Below are 23,420 nucleotides of genomic sequence, written 5' to 3'. Positions count from 1 at the left end.
ACTGATGATGGCTTCTACTACCTCCTCAGTTACTTGAGAGATTATCCTTACATTATTTGCAGTAGCTATATGGTTACATCATAGCGTATCACACAGTTACTTAACAGCTTTATGCTAATAACAAAAAAACTTGATTGTCAAGATCCCACTCTTACTTAATTTAGGAGCTTGCTTAGGATACAGTAACACTGTAAACATTAGTTTTAATCTATATAGTTTATATTGACTGTCTGTGAAGTGACTGATTAGTATGTTGTTGATGTTAAAGCCATAAACGGTGCATGTCATGTTTATATCCAAGTTTCCTATTGATTTGTAACAGCATCTCTGTCATAATGTCTTTTTATACTGTGTTCTCCGTTGGTAAATGACCCTACTCGTTGGCAGTAGGAAACATTGTAAAGAAATATTTTCCCTGCATGTCTTCTCTTTCTTTTTGGAAGTCCAGTTTAAGGTGTTGGGTTTTTTCCTGTTACAAATACAATGATTAGTTCTGTATTCAATTGTTTTGATTTTGCATAGAAGATATTTCATTTTGAATAGTTTTCCCAATTTTAGGTCATACATATTTTCGTTCAACAAGATTAATTTAACAACATAATTTATTTTAAAATCTGTCAGAACTTTGAAGCAGAGACCTATCCAGTCAGACAAACAATACTCTTAAATAATTAAGGCTAGTATCTGCAGACTATGGAGTTTTGCTCATACTTATTAGTAAAAGTCAAAAACAGAGCAATAGGAATTTTTATAATGTCATACAGTAAAACAGCTGTTTCTGAGATGTGCAGAACAAAACATATCCCAGAAATTTAGTTTTATCCCTGAAAAGCAAACCAGTATTAAGTTTCAAATTTCACCTTGGAAATTTCGTAAGGATTTTTTCATCTTGAGTATACTTAAAGTTATTTTAAGACAAAAGTTTCTTGTCTAACCCACCTGGAGAAATGCATTCTTAGAAATGGGCTCTTAGAAAGTCAAAATGCACCTATGAGCTTTCTACTCTACATATGATAGTGTGCAAAGCACCATTTGTACATGCAGCACTACAGATTGCCTTTTGCTGGTTCTGCTAGTCCTTCTTGATAGTTGGAAGTGTTACTTTTCATAAGGAGCAGATTTTCTGTAAGAGTAGTAGTTCTGTATAATTTCTCTTCATAAAAATTCCATGAGTTTATACACACGCTGTATCAAGAAAGTCTGCAGACTTCTTAAGTAGCCAGGGAAGGAGCTGAGGAAAACCGCCCGCAGCATACCTCGTTCCAAACTCTCATACCAGCTGGCAGAGATTTAGAACAGTCACTGCTCCGGCAGAAGGGATGCAAGTGTGCAGAAGGGCTGTGTTACAGCTGTACCACATACCTGCAGATTAAAAAGATGGATGCTGCAAACTGGCAGCACATTTACAGTACCATTTTCCCTCTTAGTGCTGGACAGGGTGAGAATCACAGAATAGATTAGGTTGGAAGAGACCTCTGGAGGTCATCTGGTCTGTTGTAAACCTTCAGGGAAAAGATAAAAGTTAGAAAAGATTGTCTAAACTGAACAGTATATTTAACTGTTCAACACAATACCACTTAAATAGTGCTTTGGAAAATGCTATGTTCCTGTTTCTGAGATCTCTCAAATAAGGCATCCAGAATCAGTAATTATTTTGGAAAATTCTGGCCCTAACCCTTTGCCACCTTTCTTCATTATTCAAATCTGTTGGCATTTATATTTTCTCTCTCATTTACCTCAGTCCCTGGCAGCAAAAACCATATATTTTGGGGGACTGAAAAGGTTCGTTAGCTTTGGCAACTAATATGATATTCTTGTATACAGCAGAAGAACAAATACGATAAAAGGCTACTTTCCACACTCTCAATAAGTTCATAACCATTATTAACTTTTTCTACCTCTTCCATCTTACAGCGTTGTATTTTTGTTCCTGATTCTACCAGTAGGTGATAAATAATGTTACAATTGGCTTTTCTTGGGAACGACATTTAGAAAAATCAAGAAAAACATCTCAAATTTTACTAAATATTATAAAAATCAGTATGAAATATTTTTAATACTCCTTTGCATCTCTCCGTAGTTTTTCCACTTTTTTATATCTTGTTCTTGACCTGTGACAGGAGTTTCTTTTAAAGTCATGTGTTTGAGCTTACTTTTGCTGCACTAGTATCATCACTTTCAAGTCCTTGTTCACATCCTTCCCAGTTGGCTGTGAAGTGGCTATTTGCTATTTCACTCTAATATTCTGGTTTCATTTTGAGAGTGACAGTGTTCTTCCTGTTTAGCAAGATCTTAATCAGACTTATTTATACCAGGCTTACTTCTCACATTCTTTTTCCTTGGATCTTGTAGAAATGCTGTAATTTTTTCCAGTTTTGGCATACAGCTTTGTAGGTGGGTTGCAATCTGTAGTACAGTTTCCAGTTATTTGAGGAAGCAATTGCATTTAAATGTGTCAACACTTTCCCTTAAGTAGATCAACCCTACTGCCTCCTTTAGTAGGAAGTATCTAAAGCAACTGATTGTCTTAAGCTGAGTTGCATTTGCTGGGATTCAAAGTTTTCTTTTAAAAAAAAGTTGAACTCTCCTGCAGATTTTAAATATAGCTATTTGTTTTGGGTTTTGTCTTGTTATTTTCCATTTAACTTTGACTTCTGTTAATGTTGGTGCTGTGCTATGCAGATGTTTCCTGGAACACCTCTTTTACAAAGGATGGACTAATGGGAATTCTCTTGAATATTTTCAAAACAGTGTAATAAAAACATTCAACTTCTTCTTTTTATCTGGCCTCATATGCGAGTACATAGGCTGAGTACACAAACTATGAAGACCCTGTAGAATATAGTGTTTGGGTAGAGAACGTACAGCTTTTTTACATAGGACTTTAGTTATCAAAAATCTGTACATATGTAAATCTTACTATGATGTTTTCTCTAAATGCAAGCACTGTAGAGTATACAGTATTGGTATGAGCTTGTATTAACTTGTCTTTCTAAAGAATGTAATGTCAGAGTAGACACCAAATATCTTGAAAAATATGAGGAACCATTCTTAACCTTCTGTGCTTAGCTTGCTTTTTTGATTGTCTCACTCAGCATATGCAGATTTGTCCTATTTGGGTCAGTGAGCTTGGCATTGAAGACCTCTGGTCCAAAGCTATGCTTGACTTTTATCTAATAAAAAAAATCTGCTTTTTCTGGTCTGCTTCACATCCAGCAAAGATCTACTTCCTTAGCACTTGCTAGTAACCTATCCCTTGCAATACTCCTGGTTTCAGAGTCTGCAAATTGTATCTTTCTTGAATTATTCTACGAGAAAGTTAGATGATTCCTTTTTATTATTCCTTGTGAGGCTTGTGGGAACAGAGATTTTTCTAATAGGCTTTTCGTACATGGACTGAACGAACGGCTCAGGGCAAACAGAAAAAGAATAAGAAATCGTTTGCTATGTCTCTTTTGAGAGGAGAATAAACATTATGTTACTGCCTGAATATATTCCACTTGCTTAAATTCTCAAAAATTATTACTAAGTTATTAACTAGAAAATCCAGACCTTTTGAAATGTATTAGAAAACTCCTTACTGTAAAGTGTTTTGCTGGCAGATGAACATGGGCAGCAGCTGTAGCTAAAAGCAATTTTTGAAGCCTATTTTAAACATGGTTTATGACGGAAAGAAAATTCTCAATTTCTTCTTACGAGTAGTTTATGACAAAAGTAATTTTATCATTTGCTAATTCAAATATTGTATAGGTATTTACACTTGTAATCTTAATATTATTATAAACATCTATTTAGACTCTTACTATTAAGACCTTTCAGATTATCTAGTAGTTCAACAAGTTTATAAAAACCTTTTAAAATAATGCCAGATTTCCCTCTAGATGCCTGCCTACCATCATATTTAGTGCAATTTCCTAATCTGATCAAAGATCTTCCTCAAAAGCTCATACCCATTGAATCGAATGGAGGTTTTTCAGAGACTAGAGGCTTCTTTTTTCCTCAGAGTACCAGCAAGCCTCCCATGGGATGAGCAATTAGATACCCTCCCCAACTGCAGGCAGTGATACCGAGCTGTTTTGCTACCAAACAGGAGTTAAGGTTTCTAGAAATGTATCTCTTTTTCATAACTGACAACCACATTATTTTTACTTGGCTCTACTCATTACACAAACATCTCAAAGACTCCCTGGCATGTCACACAGGCAGAGGATAACAGGTAGGAAGGGACCTCTGGAGCTCATCTAGTCCAACCACGTGCTCACAGCCAGTCCAGTCACAGCAGTTTCACAGCACCAAGTCCTTTTGCCATCTCACTTTCTGTGAGGAAAGAGATGTCACAGCATCTCTTGGCAGCTTCTTCCCACCTGCTTGATCACCCTTATGAGCAGCAAGTTTTCCTTATATTTGATCAGATTTCCCCATCTACCAACACATGCCTGTTGCCTCTAGGCCTGCCACCAGCACCTCTCAAACAGCCCGGCTTTGCCTTCTCTGCGTGCTCCCACTAGGGGCCTGAGGGCAGCAATAAGCGGCCCCGAGCTTTGTCTTCAGAAGGCTGCACAAATCATATTCTAGCGGTCTTCCCTCATCCGTCATGTTCCAGCTGCCTGACCTTCTTGATGGCCCTGGATAGACTTGCTGTAGCTCTGTAGCTCTAGAAAATTCTGTTCTTTGGAAATTTACAACCAGGGGGGGGGGGGGGGGGAAGTTTCCATGGTGGATATTTTTCTAAATGACACCAAACATATTACATTGGAATGGTAATAACAGAAAAATAATATCTTTTCACATTTAGATGTTTGAACCCAGCCAGAGATACACTGAAAAACGTGTTAGAGATTTATAAAGGAATTGTCAAGAAGTAAACACACTGTGTTCAATTTCAAGGAATCTTAGTTTTCCCACCAGAAGATAGATCTAAATGATTATAAGCAGGTATGTGGCATATATATGTATAAACAAGGTGCAGCTTTATGCCACACACCTGCTTCTAATCATTTCAGGCCTGAAGTTTTGGATTATCAAATCACTTACACTGCCCTAGTACAGCAAATTGAAATTTTAGCTAGAATGGTAACAAGCTGTGTGAAAAATAATCTACTTATGCGCTACCTGAAACATATTCTGTGCTGACTCAAGCTGATTTCTTGAGCAAGGCAGTCTCTTCAGCAAATGTCCAGTTTTACTATTTTAATTTTAGCTAGATACACTGTGAAAACCTGTACTGAGTTAGTAGGAAACAGAGTAATTCACAAACAGAAGTACTGTTTGCACAGTTCAAGTAAAATTCAAGGAATATGCTTTTGATGATATCTTGGAGTAAAGGATGACTTCTGCAAAAGAGATTTAAGGAAAGCAAACCAACAGAAGCTTTGTGACATGATAAAAAAATATGAGCATGGTAAAAAAAAAATAAATGTATCAGAGATGTTGCCAAGAGGAGCTGACAGAGCTGCTGAGATAGCTCAATGACCTGATTAAGATAGTAGCAAGAAGCCATGTTCTCTGTCCACCTTTACAAGATTTTATATAAATTATTTTATTAACTTGGTATGTAGAGATATACCTCCTTAAATTAGACCTCAGACTGCCATGTAGGCAATCCTGAGGAATATATATATAGATACCACTAAGTCTTATTACTTTTATGACATTGAAAAGAGTAACACCCATAGGCATGCAGACTGAAATGGAAAAGTGAAGAAACATTAAATTAAATATTACATAGCTGTAATGCAAGAAAAAATATCTGAAATATTTGGCTCTGCAGAAAATGTCAGATTGTTATAAGTGCTTCATCATTTAGGTGTGAAAACGTCTTACACTGAGTAAGAGAGGTTACTGTATGTCCAGAAGTCAATGGCCAGCATTTTCATTTATTCATTCATTCCCTACAAATTTCTGAAATTTGGGAGCAACTTCTTTATTAGCCTATATTCTCAACAAGCTTAAATTGAAACCCTGTATTAAAATTACAAACAGGCCTTTATATACCTCTTCTTAATATAACGTCTTAGAAGTTGAACAAGTTTTCTAGTTTCTATCCATTCCAATAACACAGAAAATGAAGTCTTTTAAAAATATGTTCCTTTAAGAACACTTAACAGCCTGATATTCTAACACAGCAATCCTTCTTCTATTTCATTCTCAAGTAAATATTACAGAATCCAATCCATCTTAATGAAGCACTGCTAAACAGAGTATTACTTTTATAGGGAAGCTGCACTGATTTGGGATGGCCATGCATGACAGTGTAGCAGTCTTTGCTGTTGTGTAAATCCCAGCACTGGGAAGGGCAGCGGCAGAGCAGGGTGGTTCTTGCAGCAGAGCTGCTGGGACCCTGAGCCTGGTGCCTGAGCATAAGGCAGCCTTTGCTGGATGTCACGCGTGACTTTTAACTGAAGCAGCCAGGGCACACACAGGTTCCAACAACTGCTGCAAGAACAGTAGCCTGTAGCAGAGGACCAAGGTCAGCGACAGGAGCAATTACGCCAAAGCACTGCAGTAAGGCTTGCTGGGGCTTGCATTTTAGCTCCCACTAATACTTTATTTTTTCCTATAAGAAAAGGCTCTTTACCTGCAACCAAGTTTTTCTTTTCTGTCTGTCATAGACATTTATCCTACTATCAAAGCCACATACTAATGTACATTTTATTGCCATAGCTCAGCCTCAATGCTCTATATAGCAATAAACATGCATTGGCTAGGTCTGTCAAATATCTTTCCTCAGCTCCTTCCTTTCTGCCTTTTCCAGCCATTCCTCATAGGTTTTCTTTGTACGGTCTTTTCTGTCCCTCTATGTATCTAAATAGTATAATACCTTTCAACTATTTTACTGCTCTTCACTTGTCCTGTAATTTCTCTCACATACATCCAGTCCATGATACTGCATATCATTTGCTTGAATACCAGGAACAGGACAGGAGCTTGACAGCCCAGTATGAAGGTGGATGATTTCTCAGTCCTGTCCCCTCATTTTGCTTTTTCTTTTCGAAACTGTACTTCATTATTTCTCTGTTTGCATTGTATGCAGCCAAACAAAAAAAAAAAAAAAAAAAAAAAAAAAGCAAAGCAGGCTTTAGTATTTGAAGATTCAACATCCCATCAGCAGTAGAGTTTAGGAAAAAAAGAAGAAAAAATGACAATACAGAGAGAGAAAAAGGAGGTTAAAATGGGAAGGTCTGAAGAGGAGATGTAAGATGTATTGGAAAGGGGTACCCTCATATAGTTGTGAATCCTGTTTTACTGACTCTGTGTTACAGCCTTTTTTATTTCTGCACAATGCTTACATGATCTTGTATAGATCATCAGTAGCAAACTGTGCAGAATATAACATAAGAAAAAATAATCCAGTCCACTTGATTATTTTCAATTTGCACATGAAAACATTCTGTGTACATTGTATCAAAGCACACAGGGAACAGTTCTCATGATCCTGCCTATTAATGAATGGATGGCATTGGATATATTTAATCTATTAAATTTGTTGAAAACATGTTACAGTGTACACTATCAGAAGAAAGGTGTTTTCTAAAAAAAATGAAAAAAAAACCCAACCCCCACTCATTTCACCATCCGTGAGAAATTAAGAGCAGGATGGCAGAGGGTGTTTACACAGGCACTTAGCCAGGAAACACTGTGTTTTCCACAGATACAGTCGTTCAGGGAGCACATCTCTGATTTTCATGAGCTTCCTCCCTCTGTTCTCATACTCCTGTAATTATATCAAGAAATTTATCTGTAGGTGAGAAAATACATACAGTTCTGCACAGTGTATTCTAATGCTGCCTCTTTCCTTTAGGTAAGTGCTACCACACTGAGGCCATTTGTAGGAATTTTACACAGCAAGATAAACAAATGCAAACAGCTTAAGGAAACACACGAACTGCAGGATAGTTTCACAGTGAATCGTTACCAAAAATCTCCGTAAGACAACTGTAAAAGAATTCTCTGTAAATCTTCTGTGAAATGCAGCATTGCTTGTTAGCAGGCTTGATGGAAAACCTCGTGAGATAGAAAGTCTTGTCACTTTATTTGTATGTGCTTTCCTGCATCTTAACTTGCAGCTTCGGATCCCTTAGGATCATGTGAGGCTCGGTTATATATTAGAGAGCTGTGCTATAGTGCTGTGAGTGTGTAAGCCTAGCAGCTGGGTAGTGTTATGGTTGCTGCTTTCCTGTGCTAAGCTGATTTACTTGTTTAAGGTCTGACCTCATCATCCTGTCAGTATGGATTCCCACCTATACAGTTAGCAGCAGCTTAGCATCGGCTTGAAGAGCTTGCAGTATATTAATCAGAAGAGAGAGGGAGAGAGCTACCGGTATTTGTTCTTTTGTTGTCTTTTCTTAAGAAGAGGAGTTGAAACACAAGAGATAACAAAGAATCTATTTCCTTTCTAAAAGAATAGGCTTTTGTCTTTTTTTTTTTTTTTTTTTTTTTTTTTCCTTTCCTGAAAAAAATGTCCGTATCTGGAAAGAAAGAGTTTGATGTGAAGCAGATCCTGAGGCTCCGCTGGAGGTGGTTCAGTCACCCCTCGCAAGGCTCCACAGGCACGGGGGGCTGCCATCAGCAGGAAGGATATGAGCACAGAGGGACACCGGTTCAGAACAGGTTGAAGAACCACTCTCGGGACAGAAATGGGCTGAAGAAAAACAGCAGTCCTGTCCACCACAATATACTGGCACCCGTGCCAGGTCCGACCCCAGTGCACCACCGATCTATTCAAACCTGGCATCAACAAAATCTCATAGAACAGCTTCGATCAAATGAAGATATTTCCAAAACAAGCTCAGAGGAAAACTGTGTCAAAGAAGATTCAAGTAAAAACACACAGGAGTTGCAGATGATCACAGAAGAAAATTCAGATGAATCTGCAGAGAGGTAGGAGTTTTAAAGTCTGCACTTAGAAAGCCCTACTTCTATACAAGTTAATCACTAAAACTGTCTTCTTTTTTTTTTTTTTAACCAGTGTTCCTGACTGCGTTAGTCTCACTTTATATAGGTACACACCCACACTCAAATGAATAGGAACACATTCACATTTAAAAAATGAACAGGAACATTGTCATGAAATTTTGATCTTTGCTTAAGATACATAACTATTCCATAAAAATAAAATCTGTCAGTTGGTCAGATTTTCTCTATTACAATTTACAGCATATTAATTTTTTTGTCTTGATTTATTATGTTGAAATGCAATGAAAAAATGAGCCTTCTAAAATATTGTCCTCATTCTGACTTTATCAATGGGTGCAACTTTGACAAATGGGAACAGCTGGAGGTGCACAGTCTGTGTGGTTGCCATCGAGCTGTCAAATTTCTCACTGCTTATTTTTACTGCCTTCTTGACAAGTATAATTAACCTTGAACTAAGTGGAAAGGAAGCATCATTACTTGCTTTTTTAAAAAGGTTTGTTTGGAATCACTTTCACAGTTTCTTTAGTATACTAAGAAAAATACTTTCTGCAAGGTCAGCCGAAAAAACATTACAGCTATGAGACCTTAAAGATATAAGCACAATGAAAGAGCTATTTTTAAGGTGTTAATACCCAGAAGAAAATGTTAATACCACTTATTTGACCAAGCAAGCTTTTTAATTTTGTTATGGGGTTTTGTTTGTGGGTTTTGTTGTTGTTTTTTTTTTTTCTCAAGACTGATTTCAGTGTTATTAGTTCATACAGCAACAATTTTGCCTTACCTTTACCCCACCTTGGACTCAAATTATGCATTTATAATGTGATTATTTGCACCATTTGTTGAGATTGCCATTAGTCTTTGGGAATAATTTAGGTTTCTTACATTGTATTTAAAAACAAATCTATCTTACTTGAAGTTATAGTTTCTCCCAGTAAAACTAAAGCTGACAGTTTGTGTATTTTTAGCAGTTATTATTCTTCAAGTTATACATCTGGTGTAGGGAACATCTGCAGGCTAAACAGAAAGATGTATTTCAAAATGTCATTTTGAGAACAGTACTAGTAGTCAATATGTACTGCATAAAATTATCACACAATAAAATCAGTGAGGTATGAATGTGGTAGTTCTGTATGTTTACTGGTGTATTGGTTTGTAATGTGTAAGAAGCAGACTCTTAGTATAACATTTTAAATGACAGTACAAATTTCCTGGGGGGTGGGGAGGGGGGATAAAGTAATTTTAGGCACACCTTAGAAATAAAGTCCATTTCATTTGAAGAAAACAAGGAACACTGAATAATCAAAACAGGATTCTCTATCGGGTGAAGAAGGTGGTAAAAAAAGCGTAATCAATTCAGTTTGGAAGGTATTAAGACACTGTCTTCTAAAATAAGATATGACATTTTCTCCAGCTACATATAAACTTTCTGCTAAGACCTCATGATGTTTAGTGCCTTCAAATTCATTCAGATTTAAGTTCTACTCATGAGCTGTTTAAATGTACAGCTTTTAGAAGTTTTGCGTATGCGCATATCTTATAAATGGAAATGCATATATTTCATAAAATATTGTATTCAAATAAATGCATTTTCTGTAAAGTTATCAGTAAAGGCTTTTTATGCATGTTGAGGTTAAAACCTATCTTAATGCCTTAAAAGGCTGAATTTCTTAGAAGTTGTTTAGAAAATGATTTATGACTATTAGTTTCTCTATAATCAAAATTTTATTTCAATAAAATAAAATAAATTTTTAAAGACACCTTCACATATCTCCATTTTCTTAAATATGTACCAACAGAAATAATTAAGGAAATCACTGTTCTCTTGCCCTATAGCATCCAGCACAGGCCACATGAATTAATATGCTAATTGACTGAGTAGAAACGAAATATTGAGAAGAAGAAATAAAGAGAAGCAGCCTTATATCAATATCTATCTATAGCTAGTTGCTGGATGTATTTTCATGTCTTCAGAATATCTAATCTTAAACATTTCAAATAATCTTTTAAAGTCATTTTGGGCCTCATTTTTGTTTGGAAGTTCTAAATATTCACAATCAATTGTAATCAATGGGATCTGCTAGTAATTAACACATCTGAAAATCAGGCATTTGCAACATCCCCAGAGTCCACTTCCTTACACCATTACAGCCGCTGCATAACAAACTATACAATTATTGCAGCCATATGCTCATTCACAGTCTTACCTGGGGACACCAAAGAATCTCATACAAATGAACCTTTTATTCTGTAAAAGAAATGACACCTTCAGAGTGTTGCCCCTAATCCAGTGAGTGCATCTGTGCCTGTAGAGGTCCCGCTTGCAGCTGGGCTCTAAAGCAGGGCACTGCTACCTGTCCCTTGGACACTGGAAATAGTGGAAGAGGGTAGAATAGAGTCTTGAGCAGACTATGAAAGCAATTCCTACTAGCACCTTAGTGCTTCCTACAAAAAAACTTTAGAAACGTGAAAACAATATTAGTTTTCCCAAAAAAACTTGAGATGTCTTTTTCTAGAAACCTCAGGACTTAACGCTTTCAGTGATACACACAGAGCACCCCGGGGTTTGATGAAATAAGGCTTGTTCATTGAGGAGGAAGCTAAACAAGAAAGTTCCAAACAACAGTTCCATTCTGAATATACTATCATCAATACACTTGTTTCTGCTTTCTTCAATCTTGTTTGGTACTCCTGTACTCTAAATAGTGCAAGACCTAAAGGAGCCCTTCTGGCCTACAAGTTTGCTCCTGAATGATGTCCTGTAACACATGACAAAGTAAACAAGGGCTTAAATGACCAACACTCATTAGTTTTGTAGTAACAGTAGCCAGTTAAGATGTGGCCAAACATAACTGCTACGTGCAAAACAGACAAATACATTGCTTATTGGCACAAGGTTAAGTCAAGCCTCCCACCGTGCCTGGGGACTGTCTCATCCAGTGTGGCTAAGGGAACATACTCAACAGGTACCAAACAGTCTTCTAGAAGCATCTAAAATGACGGGCCTTGACCTGTTATAAAATGCTTATAGAAGCTGCGTCCATAGTTTTGAAAAAGGCTGAGCAGTGGACGACACATGTTTCACTGACTTAGTCTGATTCTGACCATCCTCCTTGAATGAGGGCTGGGACCTTTTCACAGGTGAAAAACAGAGAAAATAGCTAAAACCTGCATAAATACCAAGCGATTTTGTTTGTTTGCACATTCTTTTTCCCACTATATAATTTTATGGCATTACTGGGAATGTCAGAAATCTAAATCAGTGTGCCAAGCAAATGAAGAGCAAAAGCCTTCAAAGATTTTAGGTTTGGCTTAAAGTAAGTAGGAGCTTAAATGAGTTCCAAGACAATGCATGGTAAATAAACTGCGAATTGCTTCTGGTTCAGAAAGCATAGTTGTGTATTTTTGCAGACTTTAGCTACCTGATGATCGCCTATGATCTCCTCTAACTGTCTGGAATCTTTTGAGGTTCAGGGTCCTCCATCAGGCAGACCTTGAAGCAGTTCCATTTCCTTCAAAGAAAGTGATCTGGCAATGGTCCAGAGACATCAGCAAAACCTTGGAGATTTGCTAGATTTTGTTTGGCAGTTGACAAAAAATTTTGCTCTTGTGTGCAACGTGTGAACACACACTTGTGCACACATAAACAGAAAAAGCACAGGTACCTCCTAATAAGAAGGATCTATGATCTTGAATTACCTTGATGACTTCCCTTGATAACATTTAGACTCACAGGCATGACTGTATTGACCTTTCAATACGAGCCCTATGCCTAGTATTTATTAACATTATGCTATATTTCCAGACCAATTTATGCATGTTTATTAGGAGATATGTTATGATTCTATAAGTATACTATTGAAGACCATGTGTGCTGGTAAAATATGTGTGTACCTCTTTTCCTCGTTGACCAAAGGCAGTTATATTTCAATGCTGAATGTAACTCCATTTATCATTTTTCTTTTACGCATTGTTTTAATTATATGGCTGAAAAATTGCTGACAAACTCTAGTTTGGCTGACAAACCTTAGTTTTGCTAAAGATATGTGCTTTCTAATTTCCCATATGAGAAAAAATACACTTCTAATTAATTTTAATAGAATCTTTTGATGTCATAATTCAAACAGTTGGTACTGATGTACATGGAAACATATCTGTGAGGATTATCCTCCTAACTGAGGCAATTTTCTGTAGCAACAGTTTATGATGTTCAGTTATTTTGATAGTTCATCTTAAGACAAGAAAACTCTTCTGATTATCTTTTTTTTTTTTTTTTTTTGTCAGCCATATGGAAATAGCTGACAGACCATTTCCCTTACTGTCTCTGACATAAATATATACGCATATACATATACATAACTATTTCAGATATTATCTCCTATATGAGGGTTTTTCCTGGAATTCTGTTTTTATTTCTGGTAGCACATAACAGCCTTGGTTCACATTCCAGTGTGAAATACAGGTACCACAAGGAAAAAAATACCCCTTTAATGGTTGCAGTATCCCAGGAGATATGAAACAGGTGGAAATGAATAAATCAGTGTGCGGTGCCTGACCCCAATTTCTTGCACATATGATGCCATTTTTTTGGTTGGCTAATGTGGCACAGATCAAGGACACATGCTGTCATGTTTCCTTCTGCTTAGCACTTTTTGAGGACAGCCATTACATTCATCACATCCTCTGAAGTTTGCAACAGATACTCACTGAAGTGATGTCTGCTTAATTTTTCAAAACAAAAGATCATTTCCAAAGAAGAAAATGTGATAAACTTTCTGGTGAAAATAAAGCATATAAATTACTTTATGAAATCACTAGTCAAACCAGTCAGGGAGCGTTTTTTGCATTAAGGGTACAGTTCTGGGTATCCAAATAAGCAGAATCCTACCACTGATTCATGAGAATGACTGACAATGCATTCAGTAAATGGAAGGGCTACGCTGTATCCTTTGCAGAGAACATGATGAAGCGCTGCTTTCAGAGTGGTACATTGTGACACTATTTTCCCCTCATGAGTAAGAATTCAGTTTAATGCACCATCTCTGATGCCTAAGGTAAAAGTTCAGAAATTATTATTCCTAATCTCACATAGCATCAGCCTTTATTTTTAAATGAAAACATAACTGTTCCAATTTAATTTTCACTAAACCTCCAACATTTTGAAAAAAAGCTTTAAAAAATCTTAACATTAACAAATAAAAGGTTTACAAACATAATAAAGAACACTGGACATCAAGTCATATGGCATGCCAGTCCTTCTTTGACAAAGTTGGATCAACTGTATTTAGGTGCTTCCTTGGTTACCTGTAGCACAATTTAAGCTCATTATTTCCTTGATCTTTCCCCTATGGATATAGATAGCATATTACTCCCCTTATTCTTCTTATTCCCACACTATTCTTCTTTACAGCACTCATTTATATTTGAAAACTTCTGTAAGTCTAAAAGATGCAATTCTTGCAGTCTCTTTTTCAGAAGTCCAATGCTAGACAACTAATTTTCATTGCTCTCCTGACTTTCTCCAGCATGTCTGTCCGTACTTGCAGTACTGTGGTCAGATCTGAGTATGTTCTGGTTAAAGCCTGACAATTCTAGTGTAGAGGGCAGGATTACTTACATATCATTCTGACTAAAAATATGCTGGACTATCCTGCTCGGTGTTCTTTTTTTTTCAACAACATGGTGCTGTTCCTCAATGCCCAGCTTGTGATTCATGTGAATCTCCTGACCCTGTACCAAGGACCTGTTCCCTAACCATCTGTACATTTTTCCAGTCATTTGTTCCTAAATATAGTACTTTGCACAAATAAATTCCATCTTATGTTTAACAGATAATGTCTCCAATTTACTGATTTAATATTCAGTTTTGATCCTATGCTCCAATATAACTGCAGCTCTTCTCGGATCAGCCTGATCTTTAATTGCAATAAAGTTCCTAGCAAAGCTTTTTCTTTATTTCCTCCTCTCTTCAAATACTTCAGAAAATTTATGAAAAGTCATAGTGGAAAGTTCAGTGCAAAGTTCCTTAGGAACCCAGTTTGATTTAGCTTCCTATTTATCAGTGAACGACCGATAATTCCTTTAAATGGTATCAAACCAGTTTTGCACCCATTTCATAATGGTTTACTTCAAACAGTAGTTCAGGTTGAACTTAGTACTATCTGATATGAGACTGTAACAAAAAATATTCTCACGTCCAAGATTCAAATGCCAACTACTTCTTTTCTGTTCTCCATAATACCTACTGCAACCTCTCAATGAAGGACTGAAATTTGTTTTGACATCCTATGCTTGACAAATTCTTGCTAACTCTTTGTATTCTTTTTCATTTCTAAGTGTTCAAAAATAGTATTACTTTTACACTGAGAATTTTGCAAGAAGCTAGAGCTAGGAAAAGAAATTATGTTTCTGTCTGGTAGAGAATTTTACGGTTTCTTTAATACTTACAACAATATATACTTCAGTAGTGTATTTTAAAAAGATGATTTTATGCCAGTCTGCTGTGGATAACCAAAATGCTTCACTGCTACCTCAGGGACAAGCAAAAACCAATTGTCTTCTAAAGATGACCTTTAACTAAAGGTCAAAATATGGATTTGAAGCTGGAGACATTTGAAATGGCTTATTAAGATACTGTAGCTGATCTCCTCTCAGAAGTGATGCTTGAAAGCTCATGTGGCCTTTCAATGCTTTAGTGCAGTGGAAGCGCAGTTTGCAGCAGGGGATTGAGGGCGATGTTCTAGGCAACGATGGCTGGGGAGCACCCCATTGCCATCCCTGAGACGCTGCATCTGCTACCAGAGATTAGTTGTACTTACGAACTGAGCAAAGGCACATGTAGCACATGAGATAATTAGTGACGTTAAACTGAATTTTAATAGCATTTTACAGCAATTCACTCATGACTGTATGGAAAATGATAGGTGAGAGTAACCAAGAAAATTTTCCTTTGGTATCTCATTTTTGCTAAGTCTAGAAAACTTGTGAAGTTATAGTAAGTGGCATCTAATGCAGGATTAAAATCTAAGGAGAATTGCCTTTTCCCAGAAGTAGATAATTCACAAGGAGGGATACGACTTTTTTAGGCCATGTGTGAATGTAATGAGCAGTGACCAAAGAAGTCATTCTGACTAAACAAATGCTGTTGCCTCACACAAGAGCTCTTGGTACAGGAATTAAAGTCAATATGTCTCAAAGGCATCATCATCAGATTTTATTCATGCTTTTTCCATTAAGACATCTTATGAGGAACCTGAAAAAGCATATAGCATGTGAAATTAAAATTGGTTGAAACAGTTATTAAAAAATGAAGTAGGTTTGTATTTTGAAAATAATTTTATATTTAGCCTGTGGAAGGAGTGGCTATTTATGCATAAGATTTTTTTTCATAGCTACATAAATAGAATCACAGAATAATTTAAGCTGAAAAGGACCTCTGGATGTCCAAGTATAACCCTGTCCACCCACCCCCCACCAAGTATAACCCTGTCCACCCACCCCCCACCATAAAAGCGATAATGAGAAATAATATGATTTACTAAAACCACATAATATTTCACAGGCCTACATTTGAAATGTATAGCTTTCAAAGATGAATTATTACTGGCAAAGGAAAAAAATGTCATTTAATAGTAATTTAAGAAACTAGGACAATTCTATTCATTTCAAAACAATTTCTTTATGATTCAATTATCTTCTCATTTCCACTCCATACAGCTCGCTCTTAGCAAAGACAGCTGTTAAATTACTTTTTAAAGAGTTATTACTGTTCTTAAAATCACTTCTTAATGTCCCCAGAAAAAGTTAAGGAGATGATTAAACACATGCAACTGACGCAGAGCAGTTTTTACAGCCATACTGAGCTTATGCAATTGTATGATCAACAGGGAATCGCACGATTGTTGAAGCATTCTTGGGAAGGGGGGAGAGAGAGTTTGCTTGATTTGAAAGTTATAGCTAGACAGTATTCTCTAAGAAATGTACCATTTATTTTCATTGTTGTTTTGTGGCTGAATTGTTTGCTTTGAACTATTTGAAATACCGTAATGAAGAATATTACTAAAATCTTTCACTTTTAAAGAAGTAATGTGATTTGTTTGTTATAGTCAAACAGCTAAGGTAGCCCAATATATACAAATTTAATTTAGCTCCTTTCATTCTGCTAGAATAAAATGTTACTATATTTAGAGAATGATTACATCCAATGATAAGTATAAGAATATAGCTTGGGTATGGCAGACCTATAGGCATGCAGGCTAAATGAACACCAAAATGAAGCTGAAGCACTGTTGGGATTCGCAGAAAGAGCTTAAGGTAAGTATAGGACATAGACTTAAAACATAATCTCTAAACCAAAGCTAAAAGAAAATTTCCTCTGTGAAATCAGACTCTACCTCAGTGACTGTCGTCAGCTACCCTGGCACGAGAGCTTCCCACACAGCTGACAGCAAATCTTCTCCCAGTCCGCCCCCTCCCCTCCTTTTCCAAGCAAATGCTTAATAGTCAAAACTCAACTCAAAGCTAGTTAAAACAGATAGAACAAGACCTTAGAGCCTGGCTCTTTGCAACAAGTCTACCCATTCAATAATTATTAGCGTAAAACATCTTTCCCTTCATTCTAGTAACTGTTTCCATTCGATCCGATAAGTCAGGATACTTCACGAGAAGTCTGCTGCTCACAGGTCACAAGAAGGACAACTAAAAGTATTTCAAGGACCCTACCTTGTAGCCATTACTACATTTGAGGTTGAAATATATGATATGGTATCTAAATGACTACAGTCTAGAAATGTTTTATCAGGAAATAGGTGCTGTACTCTCATGCTGTGTGCTACAGTTGGATGAGGCTGCCTTATTTATGAATGTATATATATATGGATACATGAAGAGGAATAAAAGTTTGCTTTGTAGTTTTCTCAACTAAAACCCATTTAGGATAAACAAATATATTTATTGGAAAGGAAAGCAATGTGTGATACCTGGTTTATTCTTCAGGTTTGCTATACATATTTTGAAATTTTTTTGACAAGATTCTAGATATCTTACCTGTATACTAACATTTGATGTAATCAATTTCAAGACCTGTCAGCCTGCTTCTAACTTTTTAAATGTATGACTTTATGACTAGTTGTATTAGGATCTGGAAATCAATACCCATGGGTTATGTCTTCAATTTGTTGCTTGCTTCTTATATAAACTCAGAGAAATTACTTAGCCTCTTGTCACAGTTTATTCCTGGTTAAGATAACATTTGGTACCTATTTTCCTAAGGCCACAGTAAGAACTGATGAGTGTTTTCAAGTGTCAGAATTTGCCTGCAAATTGCTATTAAAATGCAAAGTGGAATACAAGTACGTTATGATTGATGCATTATACTATATAGTTGCATGGTTTATCTTCTCATTATAATAATATCACAAAAATCAAAGTCTACTGCTTTAACTAGAAGTTTCCCATTACAATAAGCAGTAGAGACCACCAATATACTTACAGTACAATATTTTGTACACCAAACAAAGGGAATACATTTGATAAAGTGGACAGCCACTGTCACGATTGGCTATGCTTCAGTTTACCTGATAAATTAGAAGTCAAGGGAAGGGAGGCATTCTTGCAAGAAATGAGCATTTTCAAAGCCTGTACATTTTAATAGAAGTTGAGAAAATGAAGAACCTTTTTGAACTGGGCAAATATACCTAGATTTAAATGGAAATTGTGAGCAAACCACTAAGAAATCCTAGGAGTTGGAGAAAAGCTATTTTAAGCTATTACATATGGTTTGTGTTGCTAGGGAAACCTCTTTTACAGTGTTCATTTAGCACAGATGCTCAGGAAAGCTCTGCGTCTCCATGTCATACCATTTCAGAATGCTTCAGACTGTGAGGGAATAGAGAAGCACATACACACACATGCAGACAAACACGTCTGTGCCATTTTTCTTAGGCACGTTGTACGTCTTTGGTGGAAGTTAGTTCTTTTCGTTTCTGCCATGACCACGGTGATAAAAGCTTTGCAATTAAAAAATCTCTGTCGCCAGACTGAGGATATTTGTTAAAACATTAAAACCATAGATTTTGATGTATTTAAGTTCCCGTTTTAGACAGTCATCTATCTGCCTTTACCATATACGTAGTGAAAATACAAGACGACCAGCTCTGGTGACACTACTTCTGGCCAACCATTTGACCCTGGGGCAGATGCGACTTGCCAAATCATATCATATAACCTGCTCCACGCAGGCTTCAGCGCCACAGCATCCTCTGCATTGCCCCTGTATCTCGTCAGTGCCCAGGCAGGCAAGAGCCTGGAAGGCAGCTGCCCTCTGCCACAGCTAGAGACACGCCTGCCTTTGCTGAGCAGGCAGGGGGCCGGACCCAGAGCATGAAAAGGTGCGCTGCCTTTTCTTCTCTTTTTCAAAGAGCAACATCTCAACTAACTTAGAAAACACAGGACTTGAGTTATTGAAAAATAATTACTTTTTCAAATTTTGCATTATTTCAGTCTCTCAGTTTTAGAGATCTTGCGTATAGTTTGGGGAATGGCATGTAATTACTGTATACCACTATCCAGTGTTGGACCCCACTACAAAGAGAGTGCATTCTCACTGTCTGTCCAGGCAAGGTACCTCAACTGCACTGAAACAATTCAGGAATTCCACTGTGTGAATCATAAGCCCGGCACAGGACAGAACTGCACATACTTGCAGAATCACATCTTGGGGACATGTGTACGTGCAGTCACATAACAGGTATATAACCGGTCTCAGGAGCATGCTGCAAGCTCAGGAAGCAGCTTTTCAGAGTTTTATTGTTGGACCATACGGTATGCCAGGAACCAGTATTTTGAGTACTAAACTTCTAAAGTCTTGAAGTTTTACTTGCAATTAAACAATTACCTGTAGTTTAAACCCCTCAATAAAATAAAATTATTAAAAAAACAGAAAATGGATTTATAAGAAAATACTTTTCAGAAAGATAAAACTCTAAGCCCATCTATGGATGTGCTACTAAAGGTTCTTGACTTTCATTTATTCAATACACCAAAAAATACTTGCTGATAAAGAAGAGAATAAAGATAGACTGTGAACAAAAAAATATTGTGTTCTACAGTTTGAAATTATGTTCATAATGGATATATATTGATCTGACCAAACTTTAACAACTTTAGTACCCAAACTGGCCAGTGTTCCCTATTTGTGAACCATACTGTTATTTACATACCAGAGGGTAATGTAAGAGAAAGAAAGAGATAGTGGGTCAGAGATCTGTAGGATCTTAGCAGTACCAAAGTTTAGTTTAGGCTAGGTAGTAAAGAGGCAGAAAATGATTCTTGCTACAGAGTGCTTTAACTGGAGTAATGAAATCCTTCAGTTACTTCAGATGTCACAGCCACAGCTTTCTGCAGAAAGTTCACTATTTTGTCCAGCACACTGGAGAATTGTGTGCTTCTTTTCTGGGTCATGAAGTGTAATTCAAAACATATGTAAACACTGAACTATGATTATATCAAGAGTTTTAAACCAAACATACATAAATATCTTTTAGAACAATACCTTGTAAAAAACATTTAAAGATTAAAATGCTTGTTCTACATCATGATTTTTGTGATGGTCTCAGGACATTCATAGAAGACTGCCTCCAGTCTCTCCACTGGTCAGTCAGTTTACAGAAAACTACATGTAAAGCCAGAAATTCCCTCCTACACCATTACTTATACTTCCCCAAAACCCACTTCTGCATGCTAGTACAGTGGCTTAGGATGGACTTTTGATCTTTCTGTCTGAGATGCTTGACCTAGTAAAATCATCCAGCAGTGCAGCCAACTCCATTTCCTGATATAGCTTGTCGTAGTGGATTTACAAGCAGTGTAAGACAGCTGCCTGGGAAGTTACAGCCTGGTGATCGTGCAGCAGCCAGGCTGTTCACTCAGAACACAATGAAGCAGTGAGAAAAGCACCAAAAGGAACAAGATTGTAAGTCAGGACTAATTTTTTATCTCTTTTTTTTTTTTCTTTTTTCGTTTTTTTGTTTTTTTCATTCACTTAAAGGATCCCAAATTTGTCTATGAAAGAAATACAGAGTGGCTTTGTGTTACAATATACCAATGAAGTTGCTCAGCATGAAGCTCCCATGGGATGCCACAAAGCAGTAGAGCTCATCTGTGCCTTTTACTCCCTCATTCAATATGTAGCTCAATTACTAGTTAGCTGTTTAAAGCTTCCTTATACTTCTTCTCTTAGTGTTATAATGAATTTGAACCTGAACTTAACACAATTAGCAAAAGAACAAAGTCAGGACTGGAAGGAAAGTTTGGCTTGTTCAATGGAACAGTAAAGCTCTGACACATTTACTAGCATGCTACTAAAGCTTTTATTCTTCATTTGGAATTATTTCCTTATATATTTTTAACAATACATCAGATTGATACGTCATCTTTGACTTTTCACAAGTTGTTTTAAGTCTCTACAGTTTCTAGAACTTCCTTTGTTGTTCCTCATAAGCCAAGCCATGAAGCGAAGAGGCTGTTATTTCACTTTTACTGGCTACTGCTGTGATATTTCATGAATCAACTGAAGTTCAAACCCACAAATTTTTACCTTTTCTAATAAGTAGCTTTCAATCATAACCATATTTTAAAACAATCTTGGAGAATACCATAGCCAAAATATAAAATTTCTAATTTCTAGGCTCCTAAACTTTTAATCTGTTACTTTTTAATTGTATAAACTGTAACTGATGTATTTCTGGTTTTCCTATACCCCAAACAAACTCTTTCAAATGCAAGACCAATTTCTAATGTAGATTACTTGGAGGAAAGACTTGCAATATGTTAAGATGATCTGTACACTTGCAGCAAGATATAAAGGTAAGACCCAAGCAAGTAAGGGTTCTGACTCAGAAGCAAAATAAACACAGCTTTAGCTTTGCCTGTTCAACTTAATGCAGGAGCCAGCTGGAAATTAGGACCATGCATAGCAATCAGTTAGCTGAGGGGAATGTGCTCGAGCTTGTAGGTCACTAACCCTGGGAGGACAAGGAGTGTGAATAGACACAACAACATGATGAGTCATGCTGAGAGAGCATAGGGGAGTTGGGGACGGATGGCACCAAGGATGGCGCCAAAGAAAGGTAACACCTTGCTATTAATTGATGGTAGTTAACCACCAGTCGGGGATTGCCTAGTATGCAATGCTTAGCTTCAAGAACCAATCTGTTTAAAACACGCAGGTTCTGAAACTATATATAAACTCGTGTTTCTGTACAATAAATCGACATTTGCTTGCATCAAGCTGCGTCCCGTCTCTCCATCGCAGCAATTTAATACATCAAATTTCACATTGAATTTGGAGGGAACATTAATTGTATTCAGTAAAGGGGTGTTTAGCACACAATGTCTAGCAGAATTTGAGCAGGAAAGGCTGACCTACATTTAAAACATTTGATTAACTCTCATTTGATCTTCTTGCTGGTGGAAATATGGTCAGTAGGAACGCAGTACAACCCATGTTATGATATTGCACAAAGACTAAACAACTAATAGAAGTTTTCTCTAATTATAAGAGGAAACTGTGAGAAATTGGAAAACTTACCAAAAGAGAAGCTTCATTAAAATAATTCCAGAGAGGGGAGCATTAATGCTTTCAGGACAACCTTAAAACATTTAGATGGCAACAGGTAAGTGTTGACATTAATCTACTTAAAGGATTTTACTCTCCAGTTGAAATCCTTATTATTTATACTATTACTTCTTGCCAGTTTTTTTGATCACCAGGAGTCACAGAACCATAAGATCACAGGGTAACCTGGGTTAGAAGGAATCTCAGGAGGGCTCCACCCCAGTCTCTGCTCAAAGCAGGGTCAGCTGTGAGATCAGCCCAGGTTGCTCTGGGCTTTATCCTATCAGGGCTTGAAAACCTCTACGGACTGAGACTACGTGACTTGGTGAATAGTTTGAAGGCATATCTTGTAACATGTTTTCACTGAAACAATGCAGGTTACAAACAATCTAAATAATCAGTTCCTTCTTCAGGAGGCATAAAACAAATCTAAGGAAATATTTGGGTTTTCTATCAAGATTAGTTATGGTAGCATGCTGTTGCATGCTTCATATAGTTATTGCTGTATTACAACCTCAGCAAAAGCTGTAATACATATTTTATTGAATAAATGTGATAAAATTGATCTTTTAAATTTTGTAAGCTCACATTATAATGCAATTTTGCCTCCCTCCAACCTAGAATAATGAAGAATACAGGCACTCCAGGAAAAAAATCTGTCATAATACTACTGTAAGCAATATTTTCTGCAGTTTGTATCAGTTCCACTTGTACTTTTCAGCCTTTCTTTATTTTTCTTTTGGTTTCATATACTGCTTTTATTTAGATTTCATGGTTTTATTCCAATTCAGTTACAGTGAGCTGACATTGACACAGACCCTGGCTTGTTGGAGCAGTTATCACTGTTATCTGCCAGAACAAATGCCAAGTAACCAATGGCATCAAGAGTACA

General features: G+C 36.7%; 1 protein-coding gene across 3 annotated transcripts in view; it reads left to right on the top strand.

Annotated features, from left to right (window-relative positions):
* KLHL4 (kelch like family member 4) overlaps nucleotides 1-23,420 on the top strand; it is a 95,336-nt gene that overhangs the window by 39,697 nt on the left and 32,219 nt on the right. Inside the window, exon 2 of one of the 3 annotated variants that reach the window (XM_027785684.2) lies at nucleotides 8,481-8,880. The exons of 1 other annotated variant lie outside the window; for it this stretch is intronic. In XM_027785684.2, the coding sequence (XP_027641485.1) occupies nucleotides 8,843-8,880 (38 nt within the window). In that variant the 5' untranslated portion in view covers nucleotides 8,481-8,842. Of the gene's footprint in view, nucleotides 1-8,458; nucleotides 8,881-23,420 lie in introns of those variants that run through there. One more of the 3 variants, XM_005236728.3, reaches the window with a different exon arrangement.

Source organism: Falco peregrinus, chromosome 13 (assembly GCF_023634155.1).
Source record: "Falco peregrinus isolate bFalPer1 chromosome 13, bFalPer1.pri, whole genome shotgun sequence".
NCBI lineage: Eukaryota > Metazoa > Chordata > Aves > Falconiformes > Falconidae > Falco > Falco peregrinus.
Note: the sequence above shows the minus strand (reverse complement) of the source record. Positions and strands in the feature narration are given on the sequence as shown.